This window comes from Antrostomus carolinensis, unplaced genomic scaffold (assembly GCF_000700745.2).
Source record: "Antrostomus carolinensis isolate BGI_N321 unplaced genomic scaffold, ASM70074v2 scaffold12163, whole genome shotgun sequence".
Taxonomy (NCBI): domain Eukaryota; kingdom Metazoa; phylum Chordata; class Aves; order Caprimulgiformes; family Caprimulgidae; genus Antrostomus; species Antrostomus carolinensis.
In genome coordinates this window covers 28,629-48,113 of record NW_010305895.1, presented here as the reverse complement: position 1 = coordinate 48,113, position 19,485 = coordinate 28,629, and the positions used below count along the sequence as shown (strand labels likewise).

Here is a 19,485-nt window from a genome sequence, read left to right as displayed (position 1 = left end):
CCCCCCTTTTTTTTTGTTCCCAGTTGAATATATTCTAGACACTATATTGTAGTGTCTCTTTGCTTTAAATTAAAAATGAATAGAGTGACCCTGAGAGAATCAGTAACAAATCTGTCTTCAAAAGGAGCCCTTATGGAAGTTGGTCTCACTGACAGGAATGCTTAGCATTCACATTTCCTTCAACATTTCTGATGTTTGCTTCTACCCTGTGGAACAGGGTATAATTGCATGTCCTAAATCAGCAGCAGGATAAGGATTCCCAGAAACACACAGGCTCCAATGCCAACACAGGTATACTGATTTCCTCTTCATGTGGCAAATGAAAAGGGGGGAAATAGAGAACAGTAAAAATTAATTCCAACTTGTTTAATACTAAAATTGGGAAGCTATGAAGAATATGGATTTTCACAGTGCCATTTTAAGAGTTTTGTCACTGAGTGGGAAACCCAGGAATATGCTATATGTACAAGAATTACTGGTTTTTCAAAAGTTTTGGAATTAAATCTGCCAATTTTCTTTTCAAAGTAGTTCTGCTTAGAAAAGAAAAGGAATATTAGAGAATGTTTTTAATAACTTCAAAAAACAAAGTGTTCCACTGAATGCAAAGTTTCAGATTGGTTTGAAATAATTTACTTTTCCTTTGATTAACAGACCTAAATTCCTCATTTCAACAATGCACTGAGTGTAGCCTCCTGAAAGTCTCCTGATGCTCTTTGCTAAGCAGACCCAAACTTGGCTCCTGCTGTACTTAGAAATGAGTAACAGCCCTTTCAGACCAGATAGTGTCTGTCATATTCATGCTTAGTGTCTTCCTCCTCAGATTAGCTCATCTTTTTCCATGCAACTATTCAAATGGTAAACTACTATTTAACCAAAGAATGGTCAACTTGTTGCATGTGTTCTGTGATCACTTATAGGCTTTCCCAGTGTAAGGCAAATACAACCATGCAATTTCATTTTCTCTCTTTAACAAAAAATAGCAAAAAGAAAGTAATAGAATCAAATAATATAAAATTGAGGGGTAAGTCTTTTAATGCATTTTAGGGGAGCCATGTGAGAGCTCAAGAAAGAACAGTTAAAACTTTGGATTAAGAAAAATACAAATAACTTAATGTAGTCTCTTACGTATTGAAGTGCTCAGCAAAAATCAGATTAGTCGATGTTCCCGTGATTGTGGTCAGCCCTCCAATGGTAGCAGAATAAGCAACACATAAGCACATCACTTTGAAAATCCCACTGTATTTGTCCTCTTTGCTTTTTCTCCCTGTTTCAACAGGTGGCAGGTTCTGCTTAGGAAGAATATACAACAATTAATATGTAAGAAGCACTCATCATCAAGAACAAAAATAGGATTCAAGGATGTCCCAGAAGAGCCAGAAAATTTGCTGGCAATATAGCTGTATGCAGTGTGGTTTGGTTTGCCATTACAGTGGTGCTACAATTATTCATGCAAAGGAAACAGAGGGTGAGTCAAACCCTGAAGTCCTGTTCCTGAGCCGTCTCAGCTGTGCCGTGTTAGTTATTACACAGAAGTGAGATTTAGGTTAAAACTGAGTTACACACATTAGCTGCATAATAAAAAAACACCTTAAGTACCTGTTCCTTTTCTTTTTCGTTTTCCTTTTCAATCGTGCACACAATACTGTCCACATCATTGTCATGTCTGGAAAAACAAAGGTATATATTGTAATAAACCGCTATTCTATTCAGATTAATTCTTAGAACAGAATTTAGTAAAAAAAATTATTACCCATTAACTTGTTTTTCTTTCTCTTTCCAGTCACTGCTTTCACATTCTCCTATATTTTCTGTAAGACATCAATGCAAAGACAGATAAGCATCTAAGGGAGCAAAAGTGGAAAGGCTTCATCAGCATGTCCCATTCCACGCAATCACTTCACATCATCCCTTGAATACATATAAAAGTGCCAGTCTTAAAAACAGCTGAGTTGTGCCCTACTCCTTCATGACTCTTATTCCCAGAGTCTGAATCTTCTAATGAGGAGCAATCTTTCTAATTTAAAATTGCACTGTGTACATAACCAGTTTAGATTAAATTGTTCTCCCAACATTACCCTAAAGCTTAAAAACTCTTTTCTCTTGCTAACGTTTAACCTCCAGTGTATTTATAGCCTGTAGTCATATTTCTTTTCAGACATTTTACTAGGCTCAACAACCAGTCTTTTATTTTCTCGTCTCCCCTCCTCTCATACAAGTGGCATATTCTGCACCTGTTCAGCTTTAATTAATCTTCGCAAACATGAGAGACCTCACACACAGTAATTCAAGAGAAGTCTCACAATGAAGCATGTAATGATGCTAGTACTTTCCTAGTCATTCAGCTTTGGTTTATGTGGTGTTTACTCTGCTCTAGAGTGAGGGTGGGCAAAGACAAAAACTTTGTGTTTGTGTGCCTACCGTCCAGCTCCAGTGCTGGGTTGATGGAGCCGTTAGAGCAAGACATCTCCAGCACATCAGCTTCTGCTTCAGCTCTCATGATCTGCTGAGCTACAGCTTCTACAATTGGCATCACCATGGCAGCAGCAGAGGTGTTACTGAGCCACATCGACAAGAAAGCACAGCTAACCATGAAACCCAGTGTAAGCCTGGAATAGGAGAGAAGAGCCTGTGGCTGCTACAGCAACATCTCCTATCACCACTCTATTTAATATAAATGCAAAATTTTTCAGCAGAAAGCTTGAATGTAGGAAACACTGAAAATTTAAAGTTTGTCATTTGCCTCTAAGAAAGTGTATTAATTAAAATTATCTTTATCAAAGACACAAAAATTATCATATTTTAGAGTTAAAGGATCAAATATATTATAAATTGAAACAGAAGAAATAATGTTTATTTACAGAATGATGCTATATTTCAATCATCTTCGAAGAAAGAGCACCATGCATGTCACAAGTTCATAGAATCATAGAATGGTTTGGGTTGGAAGGGACCTTAAAGATCATCTAGTTCCAACTCCCCTGCCATCAGCAGGGACACCTTCCACTAGACCATGTTGCTCAAAGCCTCATCCAGCCTGGCCTTAAACACTTCCAGGGAGGGGGCATCCACAACTAAACTTTTCAAATTAAAGTTAAAATAGCTATACTGCTAATGCTACTTATCTCAGATTGTACAAGCTAGGTCAAAACCCTGGACTTACCACTTAGTCTGTAAGTCCTCTGGATACCAGCCCCAGTGTTATACGAAGAAATATTAACCTTTTAGTAAGTGGTACTTAGTTCTTAATCAGAGCCCCAGGACAGTTGTAGGGATTATTTGTGCTTCAGTAAACATTATATTCCACACTAAATTGGAATGTGAAGGTCATTGCAATGTCTTTAGTCTGATCTTGGCACAGCTTATGCTAAGTTTACCACAAATAAGAATTCCATCTGTACAATTCTTGGTTGCACTGATGCAATAATGCACTGGATCACATCAGTGTCTGGAGTCACTATAGTTTTACACCAAAAAAATCAAATATTCCATGACATATCTGGTGAAATTAGACAGCAAACTTAGAATACAGGCCACATTGTCACTATTAATGCATCTCTTGGAGTTGTAAACGAGAGTAGTCTTCTTGATTTCCTGTCCCAGGGTGTTGGCAGTGTCATTAAACACCTGCCATGCATCACCACAGTGAGAGAACAACTGTGAATGGAGGGACTGTGGTGTTGGCGGCATTTTCTAATAAGTCATTTGTGCAATTTGTAAAGCTCTTTGCCTAGCCTTGATCAAAAGCTTCACAAAACCAGTAAAGATTGCTCAGCACATGAAGAGAAGATTTTATACAAAATAAAGTAAGCAATATTTAATGGTATAACAGTACCATTCAAAATGTCCCTCATAACCTTTAATTCCAGCTAATAGCAACAACATTTCAAATTTGATTTTTTCTCAACAGGGGCACCTTGTCTTTTCTCTGTGCACTTTTAATTATATAATGATGAAATTATCTGCATACCTGCAAGTGGTAGACCTGATTCAATGCACACTGTCATTAGGAGTATAAAACTCATTAACTTTATGCAGTTTTTTTATTAGGTCCTCAGACAGAAGTCAGGGAAGAATTGTGTTTTCAGGAGAAATTTTTATGCAGAAAATACTGGTCCAGCTAAGCACACTGAATGAGAATGTTCATATTGTAGAAAAATACAGTTTTAGTGTAACTTGCAAGAGGATTTAAAAGCAAAGCAAATTAAGACACTCACTAATATGTTTCAAAACTGTTCATCATAAGTTTCCAGAATTTGATGGACTGATGGTCAGATGACCATTCAGTACAGTGTGGTATACTCTAATGAGTGACTCTAAAATTTATTTTAAAAAATAACAAAATATATTCTGACCTGTTCAGCCCCAGTTTTTCTTATTATTCTCCCTGTGGTGTTGTTAAATGATATTCTGCATGGGAACTTGGATGATAACTTCATTTACATTTAACTATAAAGTCACTCTTTGCTATGTAATGCACAATCAATGTTTTATTACTCATTGTAGTCCTTGCAGGTTGCACAGGTCTATTCACCTTTCCCTGTCAGTCTGCACAGGCCACATAGCTCAAATGACAGGAGACCTTTGTGGACTCATAGAATCATAGAATTGCTTTGGTTGGAAAAGACCTTTAAGATTATTGAGTCCAACTGTAAACCTAACAGTGCCACATCCACCACTAAGCCATGCCCCTAAGCACCACATCTACATGTCTTTTAAATGCCAGGAATGGTGACTCCACCACTTCCCTGGGCAGTCTGTTCCAGTGCTTAATAACCCTTTTGATGAATAATTTTTTTCCTAATATTCAATCTAAACTTCCCTTGGCGCAACTTGAGACCACTTCAGGAGAAGAGACCAACCCCCACCTCACTACACCCTCCTTTCTGGCAGTTGTAGAGAGAGATAAGGGCTCCCCTCAGCCTCCTATTCTCCAAGCTAAACAACCCCAGTCCCCTCTGCCACTCCTCATAAGATGTGCTCCAGGCCCTTCACCAGATTCATTGCCCTTCTCTGGACAATGTCCAGCACCTCAGTGTCTTTCCTATAGTGAGGGGCCCAAGACTGAACACAGCACTCGAGGCACGGCCTCACCAGTGCCGAGGACAGGGGCACAATCACTGTCCTAGTCCTGCTGGACCACGCTATTTCTGATACAAGCCAGTTTCTCCAGAAGAATGCAGAAGACTCCTGCTATTCCACTTCCACTGCAGCATTCCCCATCTCCTCTAGTGCATAAACCTCCTACACTGATTATCTCTGTCTTGGGCTGGATGAGGCTGCAATGCACAGAGGCTGGCTGAGGACTCCTGGAATCAGCGGAGGAGAGCTATGCCCAGGGAACATCACACATCGCTTTTCAGTGGGCACAGCTGACGAGCAGCAGATGCTCAGAGGTGGGAGGATCCTCTGCTTCACAGATCACCTTATCATAATCTTATCATCCTTTTATCATGATCAGGAAATGCGATAGAGCTGAGATAGTTAAGAGGGATACTGCTTTCTCAACATTACAAAGCTGTCTGTGGAGTCGTTCTTAGGTAACCCCAGTAGCTGGCTGTGGGTTTCTGTGTCCACAGCAAGTTCACCAGCAGCGTTTAGCTTAGCACAGCATGCCATCTACTCATGTTTCAAGATTTCACCCAAAAGATGAGGATTTAGGAGTGATCAAAATAAGAGAAGTTGAAATAACTAAAACCGCAAAACCACATAGCTCAAGAATATAGCTAAAGATAATGGGAGACAGTTGAACAAGAATGTAAGGAGCATTTTCTCAAAAAAGAGAGCTATCAGCTATCAAAAGATGCAGGAAAAATAAAATGTGATATTTAAAATTAAGACAGACAAATCACTGAACAATAGAAATAATCAAACATTTCCATGAGGTGTTAGTTAGATCACCTAAGAGACATCTCATTTTTTTGGACCTGGGGTTTCTATTTTTCTGACTTTTTACTTCCTTTCACCGTCTGCTTCCTGACAAGAGGACATAAGCATCAGGTATTCTAGGAAGCCAGACTCACTTTACAGGTCTTATCTGCATATCTGTAGCCTTACTGGTGTGCTGACAGATGAATCTGTGGGCCTAAAGCTTTACTGCAAGCTTGTAAAGCAAGCAAAGAAAAGAGTTTTAACTTAATAAGATATATGATGATAGTAAGTAGAAAGTGTGTGATTTTGTTTCCCTCATCAACCCATCCATCTGGGGAACTTCCTATTCCTTTGATATTTTCTTCATAGGTAGACAAAGAAAAATACACCAATAAAGACTTTGTGTTTAGTATGTTTTCCTTCCCCACCAGATCTTTTCTGTTATGACTTTTTTCCTCACTGTGTATTTGAACTATTTTTTGTATTTTTGGGAAGTGTCCAGAATTTTGCAAAAAGTATTGAAATACAAATAAATAATAAACATAGCACAATTTTTTTTTGTTGTGTGTATTAGATATGTCATGTACTAACCACCATTAAGAAACAAGACCCTTACATTATCAACAAATTCACTAGATTTTTTTTAGAAGGATTCTTATTATGAACAGAATCACTGCAGGGAACATTCAATTAGGATTTCAGCAAAATAGTTAAGTGTCACCTACAAATCAGTCATATAATTTCTAATATCTACTTTGTTTCAGCAGAAAATAAAAGCTGAATTTCTACTACAGAAAAAACAGTAAGCAATTATTTCAGGAAGACATAGCTTTCCACAAGTATTATTGTCCTTCAAGATATTGTTTAACACATACCATGCAGGGTTGACACCCACCAGCATCACCATTCTTAAAGCCACTCTTTTGTGAAAATTCCATTTTTCTATTGACGTTGCCAAACAAATTACTCCAATCAGCAGCAGATGAAAGTCTTTAAAATAAGCAGATGCCACCTGAAATTAAAAAACCCAACAACTTAGTTAACTGAATGTTGACTTTCTATTAGTATTTATTACTATCAGTTTAATGAAAAAAGAAAATCAGTAATGGTATGTACTGAAATAAATATCAATAAATGTTTTTGGCTTAAAATTAGACTCTTAGTTTCATTGAAATTGTTATTTTTGTTTAACCAAATGATGCAGGAGTAACTGTACTGAAGTGCATAGTATTAAAACAACTTATAATAAATAAGGCTTATGATACGAACAACCTATAACCATCAGTCACATCTCGCATATGAAATAAATCACCAGTGAAATGCTTCTTTTATTAATTTAGTCATCTACCCAACAGATAAAAGAACAATTTTAAACATAAACTTAGAGTATGATTTTGGTGTCCTCTTTTTGACATGAAGATATATAGTCATCATTTTGCACATGGGATATATAGTGTGTCATCTCGCTTCTTTAACATTAAGGATATTTTATATCTATCTAGCATTTTCTCATTGACTGGCATCTAAGCATGCAATCACAATCTAGAAACAAAATATTAAAGAAATATGAACAAGTCCTGCGGACAAAGCATGTAAGCAAGTCTTGAGGCAGACGTACTGTGATTGGCATTCAGCAAATCCATAGATTAGCCTATGAGATTCCAACATTATGTAGTTCTTTCTTTGGAGATTTTATCATTGAAATCCATAATATGATGGAGAGGAAAAAGAGAGTTACCTCCTTGGATTCCATTATCCCAAACAATGGGAACATAAAGGCAGGGAGCAAAGCTGAAACAGCTAGCGGCAAAGCTTCTGTCAGCCAAAAGATGGCAACTACAAACAACGTGTAGGCACATTCTGCTTCCTAGAATACAAAAATCATCCAGGAAAAAAATCACAATTGCAGAAAGTCCAGCTATGTCAGTAGAGATATTCCCCCATCTGGAACAAGTATGAGTCAAGGGAACCAAAATTTAAGGTGCTTATTTTCTGCTGTTGATAACCCTCCTAAGATATGAAACATAGTCTGTAAAATAGTTTTAAAGAATTTTTTATAAGAGATAGTACAATTACTTACATTCTACCACTTATGAAAGGCGGAAAAAAACTCAGCTGCCTTTTTCTTCAAGCACCATTAATCATATAGGTCATTCTGGAGCATTCTTAGACCATGAATTAACATAAACCACAAACACTCTGCAGCTGTAAGCAAACTTTTAAACTTCTAGGAGTAGTCACAGTCAATAATAGGTCAAATTTTGTCTCTCCTGTATTCAATGAAGCTTTGTCATCAGCATCAATAAGGCAAGGATATAACCTAATATACAAAGCACTGTGCAACAGGTTTTTTTAAGACTTGTAATTTTAGTGAGTGTCTTCTATTTAAACTCCTGGGAAACAGGATTTTTTTCAGTTTTTGCAGGACAGTTTAATTCAGTGCTGCCCATAAAGTGCAGCCACAGCCAAATATAATGAGATAAAGTGAGCCTAGTTTCTTCTAGAATTCTGGAAACCTCTTTTGTGTAGTTTTGATTTGTATTTCTGCTCTCAAGGAAAATGGTTTAGATCTTTTAATGCCACGGGTTAGGGCATGAAACTACTGAACAGCACCAGAGATTGTTTATACTGGGAAAGGAATAACTTAATGAAATGGCTCTGGGAACCTCTGACTGGAAAACAGCCATGTCAAATCCCAGTCAACCAGCTATGGCTAGCATTTATTTTGGGGGGGAAGCTTGTGTTATGTATGAAACAATTTGATAGTGTCAATTCATTTATCACCTAGTAAATGTTTATCTCACTTAAGTCCTACTTTATTAAGAATTTCTCAAGAATTTCCTCTGAGAGGAAACTGAAACATTGAAATTGTGATGTGAGAGAGTGTGAAACATGTTGCTCTGTAACCACCATCTGTGATGCAAGGACTTCTGAACTAGACTTCTATGCATTGTTACACAAGATACATATAGTGCATGTGTGGTAATACATCACAGGATAATTCCATTTCATTCTGCTAACATCAGAGCTGAATCAAACAGAATCACTAATAAAATTTTTAGATACCTGTTTCATCAGCCTAGATTTGGCACAAGACTTACTGAACTGCAGAAGAATTTATTTCAGCTAAAATAAAACTAAGGTGTCCTACCATAACCCTTGCTCTTTTTAGGAACCAGATGGAAGTTCTCAGATCATTGATTTCAGTAATCAGGAAATACAAAATATGATGAACTTAACAAAATCCATCATCAAATAAAAAGTTAATTGCAACTGTCTTCCTGACAATTCATCTCCATTGTCAATCATACAAAGCTGTTTAAAAGTGGACAAAATGTAACAGAAAGGACAGGATTTTCAAGGTAGTCTAGACAATGTTAAATGAGAAAAACATTTCCTGAAAAACAACAACAACAAAATATATAATTCAGAACTTCATGCAGCCAGCACATAATCTTACATTAAAGCTGCTGTCTTCTTTACATTTCTATGGAAATACTCGGAGTTGACAAAAAAAAAAAAAAAAAAAAAATCCACAATGCAAGCATCATGAAGTCATTCAAAGTCCCTTCCAACCCAAACCTTTCTATGATTCTATGATTCCAAAAAGATCTGGAAATCCCAGGCTTGACATACAGGTGCAAAATAATTAGCTCTCAAAGCATGTCACTTACTTTGGTTTTGATGATAAGTGGAAGTGGAAGTAAAAGCAGTGGAGTGAGGACAATGAGCAGGAACCTTCGGTAAACCAGGAGGTAGTTAAGAATCTTCATGGTTGATGGCTGGTAGATGAATTTTCCTTCAGAAACTGCCAAAAAATAGGTCTGACTTTAAATAGCTGACTCTGATTAATATTTTTCCAAGCCATCACCTTTAGCCATTGCTAAAGCAGGCCAGTAAAGCAAGTTAAAATTAAATCTTGCTCTTTATTGTTTTAGTGAGTTTATTAACTGTAGGTTGATAAGATAAGTGTTCATCATAAACCAAGGCTAGATGTCAGCCTCCTCATGACTTTCTCTCGCTGCCCTTCCTCATAATGAGTTTATGTAATTAGAGCAGGTTTTAGACAAACCAGATAACCAAAATTTTCTGGTGCTCCCCCAGTCACTGTTTGCTTCAGTGGGAAATCAAAATATCTAATATACGTCGAATATATGTTCAAAACCAATTATGGCATTATATAAAAATATATGCAAGATCATTTTACTGAACAGAATTAAAAATTCTTCATCTCCATCTCCATCTGTGGAGATATTCAATACTGGATAGGACAAGGTCCTGAGCAACCTGACCTAGCTCTGAACTTTGCTCTGCTTTGAGCAAAAGATTGGTCTAGATGACCTGCAGAATTTCCTTCCAGCCTTAGTCTTTCTATTGATTCTAGCTGGCTAGAATTTGAAATACATGGGAAAACCAGGCTTTTTCTGTCTTCCCTGGCAGGGAGTGTGTGATAGTTCATTTCCAGAACTATCACTCAGAAATAGCATGTACATCATACAAAGCTTTGAGGAAGGCTAAGAGTAGGAGAGTTTTTGAGACAAAAGTAAAAAATAAATAAATCCTTTTGACTGAATTTTCCTGTTTTCAAAAATAGAAAATTTGATACAGTCTTTGTAATACAACAGAATAGCATCAAATAAAAAAGAGGAAAAGGCAGGAAAGAGACTTATACACTATCTGTGGGTGAAGATCAAAAGGGGAAAGAACACATTGTTTCATGCTCAGGGTCTTACATGACGGAGAAAATTGGAAGAGAGGACAGATGAAGGAGTCTTTGAGCTACCATCAGAACCATCCAAAGCCCAGGTAATAAGGTAGATTTTTACTATTCATATAACTTTTTGATTATAAGGATCCCGTGTGTCAGGGTACAGACAAACCGAGTGATCAGATTGCCACTGTTGTGGACAAACTGTTGGTTTCAGGAAGGTAGGACTTTGGTTTTACTAGGAAAGTAGTATTTAAAATCTAACGGACAGGAAGAAATTGATTGAAAACCCCAAGGTGGGAAATAGTTTGGAGATGAAAGTAATAAAGAAATAACAGCCTTTGCTACTGCACAGAAAGAATTTGGAAAACAGCTTTGACACAACCTAGGAAGCTGATACTGAGACCTCCTGAGAAGATAATGTAAGGGATAAAGAAGTTCAAGTAAACTGGTACCTCTTGAAAGGGGTTACTCTAAATATATAATGACAAACCTGGTTTAAAGAGTTCAGAGACAGCGAGCAGAAAAAGACACTATGGTGCCTGCATCAGGAAAGCATCAAATATCTGAAAATGAAAAAGGAATTATAGGAGATCTGGAAAAATTGGCATGTGCCTGATGGCTGTTATAAAGTAATAGCAAAAATATAGATGAATAAATTCATGAAGATTATGATGAAAAATATATTTCAGTTGGAGACGTTGAAAACAATTTCTGTAAATATGTCAGAAGTAAAAAGAAAACAGAGGAAAGGGTTTTAGAAAAGAGAAGGGAAGACAAATTGCAGACAGTGCTGGAGTATTCAAAACTTTCTTTGCTTGAGTCTTCACAAAGGTAAATGCCAGTCAATTCTCTAATGAAATTAATTTTAACATGGAAAAGGGAATGCACTATGGGCATGGTGTTGGTGGGAGTGCTGAACATTTAGATTTAATATTCAAGTCAACAGTTCCACAAGAAATTCACCCATGATTCATGTCTCAGAATTCATGCAGTAATCTGAGAACTATTTTAGAATATATTTGAATATAGTCTGATATGCCATATATAGAAAAACTGCAGCAGATTATAAATTCCTAGAAAATTGGTCAATTGAACTCAATCTAATTTTCTTTTTTTATGGGGCAGCTAGCTTAGTGATTGAAGATAAAAATATATGCATTTTATTTGATTTTTGTACATGTTTTAGATGAACTAAGAGCAATTCAGAAGTAAGTGCATAAGAAGTGCTGTAGGGGAAATTATGTTTGGGTGCACAACTGGTAAAAAAAGTTGTTCTTGAAGAGCAAGTTACAAATGTTTGACATTCGTACTTAGATGACATTTCAAATGAGGTCCTTAAGGGCTTTATTCTGATTAATTTTCTAGCCCATATTTTCATTAGTAGTTTGAATCGTAAACTAGCAATTGGCAGGACAAAGAGAATACCTTCTAGCTGATTTTAGACCATAAAGGTTACTCTTTCAGCATTCTCAGACCATCATGGCTATAGCAAAATGCTGTGTGGAGATAGGCATACACATTTCACAACAGAATGGAAAGAGACTTCTAGTACTAATTCAAGTGGATTACTGATGATGAGGCAGTAGAAATTGGCCTGCAGAATTAACATTTAAATTCTCAAGCCTGTCTACAGGACCTTGGTCTGAGACCTGCAGTCAGCCACCAGAGATGGCCAGGGCAAAAGTAGAAGTTAAAAGGAGGAGGTTTCCTTCCAAACTTGTGCTGAGATGTTTCTGCAGCAGCCAAGCTTTTACAGGTGACCTGAGAATGGAACAACACATAGATGCTCAGCTAGGTAAAAAATTTGTAGTAGAGTAAGTTTAGTGAAGGAAGGCTGAAGGTTTTCTGAGAGACCACGGAATTTGGCAAAAATCTTTCCTTATAGTCAGGAACCAGGAAGCAAGGCTAGGGAAAGCTGCTTACAAGGACCTTAAACATGCAGCTCTACATGTGAATAGGAAAGGGGTTCTAATGTGATTTGAGGTATTATTAAATTATTAGGGGAAAAAAAAGGATAAATTCAGTTTGAAAAATAAGAATGTGTTGAAAAAAACAGAGAAGGGCTGAAGTTTGTAGGGAGAAAGAGTATTTCTCGTTATACCAGTCACTGTTAGCTGGTCTGGGTCAGTACTGATCCCTCATTCCCTAGGCCTCTTGGAATGCTTTATTTATTTTTGTTATGTCCTCAGTTACCTGTGGACAACTCCTGTGTGTTTTCACAGTAACTGAACCTAGTTTTGTGGTTCTTCTTTCTAGATCTCAGGAAAGCCTGTGGGGATACTCCTTTTATACTGAAGCTTTATCCAGATATCTGTATTTGACTGAGGACTGCTATTTCTCTCTCATACTTGAAGAGAAGCACATATGCTCGGAATCTTATTGTTGTGTGGGGCAACACAGCAGAGGAAGTGTTTGAGAAAGAGGAAAGAAAAAAGCTAATTTTACCATTAAAAAAGGCAAGATCAAAGGACTTACATAAGAGATCCATTTATGGAGAATAAGATGGCAAGAAGAGCATCATCACATCCCAATAGATACGATCAATAAGATAAAGTCATGTTGCCACTGGTTAGCAAAAAGGAAACCTAAGCATCATGGGATTCTGGCAAATGCATATTCCAGGTTACAGTCAGCTTGTGAGTCCTGTCTGTTAAGTGACCCAAAGGAACTATTTTGACTGAGGCCCTGAGTAACAAGCTGTTGAACAGCAGATAGCTCATGCAGTAGTCCATGGGCTAGTCCAGACAGGACCAGATGTGAGAAATGTTCCCTATGTTACTTCTGAGGAGCATGACCTCAACTGGAGCCTCTGGCAGAAAGCATCTGGAAAGACCCAAGGTCAACCTCTAGGGTTTTGGAGCTAGGGATATAGAGCATTTCACTCAAAGATCTGGGTACATTTGGTGGGTAATGTGGAAGAATGGGGGAATCTAGTGTGTAATTTAAACCTTGGGGGAAACATGTGATTTGAGCTGCATATAACAGAAAATACTACATCAAGAATCACCTAAACCAACAGACAATGAGCCTCATAAGAAGCCAGACAAGTACAGCAATGAGCCAACCTGAGCCAATAATTTAACACAATATGCCATCTCTCCTCTCCTGACCAAACACCATAGAATGAAGCTGAAGTCATGGATTAAATAAACTCAATTGATATTTTATGAATATTTTACAGGGGTGGCCCACAGACTAAGGGAATATTATCTGTGTATATATATATATCACATGACAGGAAGGAGAGTGGTGTTTAATGGAGTTGTACTGGATAGTGTAAAATCTGAGCATGAGATAAATCATATGGAATAAGGGGTGGAGATTTCACTGGGTCTGGCTGGGATGGATGGATTTTGTTCATAGCATCCTATATGGTGCTGGTTTGGATCTTGTGATGTTTTGAATTTGAGACTAAAAGTGTAGATCACACACCAGTGTTTTGATTATTGCTGAACAGTCCTTCCACAGCATCAAGACATTCCCACTGTGCCATCTGAGTGAGTATGTTGGAGGTGTGCAAGAAGTTGGGAGGGGATACAACAAAGTCAGCTGACCCAAACTGACAAGGGGGATATTTAATGACATATTAAAATCATGCTCAGCAATAAAAACTGAGAGGGAGAGGTGTTTTGGGAAGGGAAGCATTGCTTGGAGGCTGGCTGGGCATCAGTATACTTGTGGCAGGTGGCCAGTGATTGCCTTTGTGTCAATTGTTTTATTTTGTTGGGTTTTTTCCTTCTGCTTTCCTTCACATATTAAACTATCTTGACCCACAGGTTTTATCACTTTTGCTCTTCCTATTCTCTCCCCTATCTCGATGAGGACAGAGCAGCTGAGTGGCTGGGTGGTACTTAGCTGCTGAGCTGGGTCAATGCACCATGCCTTGTAAATGGCCTTGAAAATAACATTAGCACTCTCTGCCTTATCATGCATTTATCTTTGACCATCACAGATACAAGAGTAATACTGCTCTACAAAACTAATAGAAACACTTCAATTAAGTGATACTTCCTGGAAATTTCTAAAGCATGCAAAAGTTTTGTGCACTGTCCAGCAGGGCAGGATCCTTGGAAATGTGGAGGAAAATAAAATAAATCAGAATTTCCTTGTCAAAGGTTGATCATATGGGATTAGCAGGATACCTTTATAGAATGAGATAAGCAACATTTTAGAGCAGCACATCTAATCTAGCAGCAAAGTATTTGTTATACCAATATATGACTAATTACTGCAACAGAAAGGCTGTATATCACTACTAGAGCTGTAAGATGGGTAAGGCACTGACAAAAGGGAAGACATCAGTGGAAGAAAAATCAGGCAAAGGAATGCTATAAAAGCAGATTCTCAAAGATATTTGAGGGATTTATACTTTTACAAAAATTTTTCAAGATGACACTTTTTGATAACATAATTGAGAGGCATTAACAAAGTTAAGTTTTTTATATAAGAACTTGAGACCTTGAATTACAAAGTTACCATGTTGTAAAACATGTAGTGGGCAGAGAATAAAGCTCCAGAAATTACCTGAGTAAGCACTGTGCTGGTATTCACTTCTAATTTTACACATCCATATCTAAACTGGTCACCATAACCTTTTCTCACAGTCTACAGAGATGTAAGTACTTCCACTCTGCTTAACTGCTTATACCAGGCTGAGGTGGATTACACTCTAAAGGTGTATTTCTTTCCACTGACTACAAAAAGCCCTAGGCTAGTTGTCTAACTTTTAGATGTCTATGCTAGGGCCGATGGCTTCTATCCTCTGCCTGTTTGGGAAAAAATCTTAACAAACAATCTGAAGTCAAGAATGGTTGCAAGAGAGCTGGAGCACTGATCAAATAAATAATCCTTTTCCTTGGGTCTGAGAGTTTAAGCAAACAGGATGTAGCATGTATCCATCAATAAACAAGATTGCATTGGAACTATAAACTTCATTATTATTACTGAGCAATTGGCTTTCACGCCCTCCTCATCACTGCAAAAAGTGGAAAACATCTCTAATCTTATTTGTGTATTAATTTACCAGTGGCTGGGACCAGGAGTTTTCTTTATTACCAGAGAAAAATTAAGTATCTTTAGTATTAACTCAACACTGATCACTACCTTTTGGAAGATGCCATTGAGAATAAATGTTTACTAAACAGAAAGCATGGAAATTAAATCATAAGCACCAATTCCCCAAGGTCTTGCATATTTTGCAAGGCTTTTAACCAGCTCAGGAATTTTTGCCTGGCTGCTTCCCCTTGTTACTGCTCATTATTTTTCCTCAAAAGTGTAACAGTTTTTGGGACTGAAAATTCTATTCACACCCTCAGAAAACACATTTGAAGAGAACAAGTCTCTCCTTCTCCCTTCCTTTCTCCTGGTTGCAAAGGTGAAAGCAGGGAAGTGAAAGCAGCCAGAATTATACCGAGGATCAGTGACAGGGGTGAGTGTGTAGCCACAGGTGTCTCCAACCTGAGACAGTGTCTCCCATCCAATCAGAGGTGAAGAGAAATGATGATATGAAAGTGCTGGGCCTTGATCGAGATTTGCTTCTCTAAAAAAACACAAGGGAATCAAAGCAACAGATGTTGGGGAAATGGAATAATGTATCTAAGATTTAGCACTGAGGGGTGTCGGATGAAATCCCATCCTGAAGTGCTCTCATTTCTAAGCACATATCCAACATGATAACAGACAACTGCTCCAACAACAATAAATACTCTGAAAACTAAGTTAGTGAATCTTTATGGAAATGAGATTTGATGCATTTTAAACTGTGGTTTTTTTTCAGTTTTTCATTAATCTTTTTTGTTAAAATTGTCTCCTAAGGAACAGTCACTACTAAGCTTAGCAGAATGCTATCAGGGACAACAAGATTTGTATGGAAAAGGAGGCAAACCAACATGCAGAACAATCAGAATAAAAGTACCTTTCTGGAATTTTAATAATGTGAGATTCAAGACTCTGAATAATACGTAAGCTTTATCTCCAGACTGAGGATGGAAGCTTCTGAAGTAATTTTGATGTTGTATTTCTATGATCTTGGCCCAATTTGCTAAAGAGTGGTAGTTAAAAAAACCCTACAAACCACTTTTTCTTTCCAATTTTCCTTGCATATCTGTTTCTAAACTAGAGAACTGCTGGAAAAGTGCTGTTTGGAAGATATTATTGACAACTTTTAGAGAAGCAGTTCACAGAAACCAGATGAAATCTATTTTCAGCATGTGATGAGAGAAGAAACACATTTCATACCTACATTCAGGCTGTATTTCTGAATGGACAGAACCTGATATGATGAATACATTTCCAGACTCCTTACTGTATAAAAAAAAACTGAAAAGAGACAAAACACAGTGACTTGACTTTGAAAATTTTAAAGAGTAAAAAGTTCACTATTCATTGTAAGCACAGTATATAATTCCTTTCAGTTTTGACTAGAAACCCACTGTCCCTGAAGGACATTAGTGCCATGATATTTCAAGATGACCTGTACTTACAGCCTTTTTCTTTGAATGTGTTCAACTGCTTCAGTAATTACTATATAATCTTCCATCTTTCTGAAACAATATCCTCTCTTCTAATGACACTAGGTAGCACAAAGCTCCTCTAATATACTCGTTATTCATCCTTGGTACCCTGTTCCTGTGAGTCTTCCCACCAGAATCACTAGTCAATGATACAAAGTATTTCCAAGATGTAAACGAAATATAAACTTTGTGTAGAAATATAAAAATACAAATGAATAATGGAATTTTAAAACAATAAGGAGCATGTCTTTTACACCTGAGGCATATCTTGAAAGCTTAAAAAGGCCCAGTTACTTGAGGCTTATTATACTAAGCCTGTCTCTAGATCAATCTGCTTCTCCCAAACAACTTGATAACTCTTCTCTTCACCTCAGAACAAGCTGTAAGCAAGTTAACTTCAGAACTGGAAACAATTTAGCTTCATCAATGCAATATTGTGCCTACAGTAAATAAGTTCTGCTGAGAGTGTTACTTGGATGGACCATGACAAGTGAGTTCAATTCCAGGTACTGGAACACATCCTAGAAACCTGCCCATGGAACCTGCCACTCAGCTTCCACAGCATAAGTTACTTACTTGGCCAGGGCCTCTCTGTTGAGCTCATAACCATCCTCTTGATGAAAGAACTGACATGCTTCCACTTTGTCCAACATTTTGCTACACCTTCATTCCAGAGGTTTCACTGAGTGCCTCAGCCTTCTGTACATGGCTGTCCAGTGTGCTCATTTTAAGGACAACAGTAATTCTACCTTTGGGCAACTGATACCTGTGCTCCTAAATTCTGTCAAACTTCCCTTACCAATTAACAGTATGTGATTTAAAAAAAAACAAACAAACTAAGCCTTCAAAAACTTTCCATCTTCCTACATAACCTGCTCACTGACTGAACAGGCAATCATTCTTTAAGAGACACATCCTCAGAGCTGCTGTCATATGACTCTGGCCCAAAACCAGAACACCAGCCTTGACTCATTTATAGGCCTAATTCACCAATTAACAACTTTTAGCCTCCCTAAAATATGGCCTCCATGTTTATCCTTGTTGCTTGCTGGCCATGTAATTGGTGCTGTGTTAATCAAAGACTGTTGTGTGCACCAAAACCTTTAACTTGTAGTGGATCTGCATGAACAAGTCTTCTTAGCAGAAGAAACAGTCCCAAAGCCTGAGCAAGTCTCTGTGCACACTGGAATGGCTATGCGGGCAGATCTGTTTGCTTTGCATCATGATCTAATGCTCTCATGGACTTTTTTGCACAGACTTCAGACTTCTTCCCACTGGAATGTGAACATTCCTCATATAACAAGGTGATAAAGACTGTTAGAGTACACATAGATTTGTAAGCCTTTCATTTCATGAAGTGTTAATAATATTGTTCAAACTTACTGAAAACAAGCTTGGCAGTGAATTTCAAAATATATTTCTGAAAATATTTTTTTCAGCAAACAATCTGAGCTACAAAAAAGCAGACATCACCCAATTAAACACTATATTATGCTTTTGATTTTTTTCATTTTGGAGGAGGAATTTTGCTTTGAAATTAATTGTATGATATGACTCCCAAATCAGAGTTTTCATTTTTGGAAGACTAATATGTTCAAGGTCAGGTTGGACAGGCTTTGAGCAACCTGATCTAGTGAAAGATGTCCCTGCCCACTGCAGTGCAGTGGACTAAATGATCTTTAAAGGTTCCTTCCAACCCAAGCCATTCTGTGTTTAGTCTCATACAGAATGCAAAAGCAGCATGAAAAAAAAGTTTGCCTAGAATGGCACTACAAAATGTGGCTTTGTTTGCAGGAGGCTTGGCTTCATGAGAGTAAAATCTATTTTACATGGTCTATCAACTGAAATTTGAGTCCATAGTCCCATAATTATGTCTGTTGAGAAGCAATATGAGAAAGGAAAATATTTAAATAATTTCATCAATTGTTTGCTGGCTTAAGAGCTCTTTGTTGTTTAATTATTTCAGGTGATGACAGCTAATTGGAAGTGATATAATTATACTTTTTGCAATTGATGTTGCCTGTGTGTTGATGACATGCTAATGTCATCGACCATGCTGGCTTTTGTTTAAGACGTTTGATCAGTTGCGCTGTTGTTGTGGAAAGATATTAATCAGCCAAAACCATTAACTATTATCTTTGATTTGTACTCAGAGCAAAGTTCAAATTCTGCTTCCTTGGAAGACATAGAGGATAAATCTTTGCAAAGAAGAGCACTAAATTTATTCTGGTGAAACACAAAATTGCATATAGTTTGTCAAAAATATGTGTTTTTGACAAAAAATGTGTAGGAAGTTTTAACTGATCAATTTCCTATGTAAAATTTCTCGATGGCATAATTATTCTAAACTGATCATTCCTAGAATTTTTTTTTCATTTCCCAGTTACTAAGAGT

The 19,485-nt window shown here is 37.3% G+C and overlaps 1 protein-coding gene across 2 annotated transcripts in view; it reads right to left on the bottom strand.

Annotated features, from left to right (window-relative positions):
* SLC13A1 (solute carrier family 13 member 1) overlaps positions 1–9,647 on the bottom strand; it is a 22,102-nt gene extending 12,455 nt beyond the window's left edge. Inside the window, exons 1-7 of one of the 2 annotated variants that reach the window (XM_029084260.1) lie at positions 9,543–9,647; positions 7,607–7,735; positions 6,744–6,880; positions 2,419–2,606; positions 1,751–1,808; positions 1,597–1,663; positions 1,126–1,289 (exon numbers count right to left, since the gene is read on the bottom strand). In XM_029084260.1, the coding sequence (XP_028940093.1) occupies positions 1,126–1,289; positions 1,597–1,663; positions 1,751–1,808; positions 2,419–2,606; positions 6,744–6,880; positions 7,607–7,735; positions 9,543–9,641 (842 nt within the window). In that variant the 5' untranslated portion in view covers positions 9,642–9,647. The remainder of the gene's footprint in view (positions 1–1,125; positions 1,290–1,596; positions 1,664–1,750; positions 1,809–2,418; positions 2,607–6,743; positions 6,881–7,606; positions 7,736–9,542) is intronic. The other variant, XM_010164927.1, reaches the window with a different exon arrangement.
* Between the last annotated feature and the right edge of the window lie 9,838 nt (positions 9,648–19,485).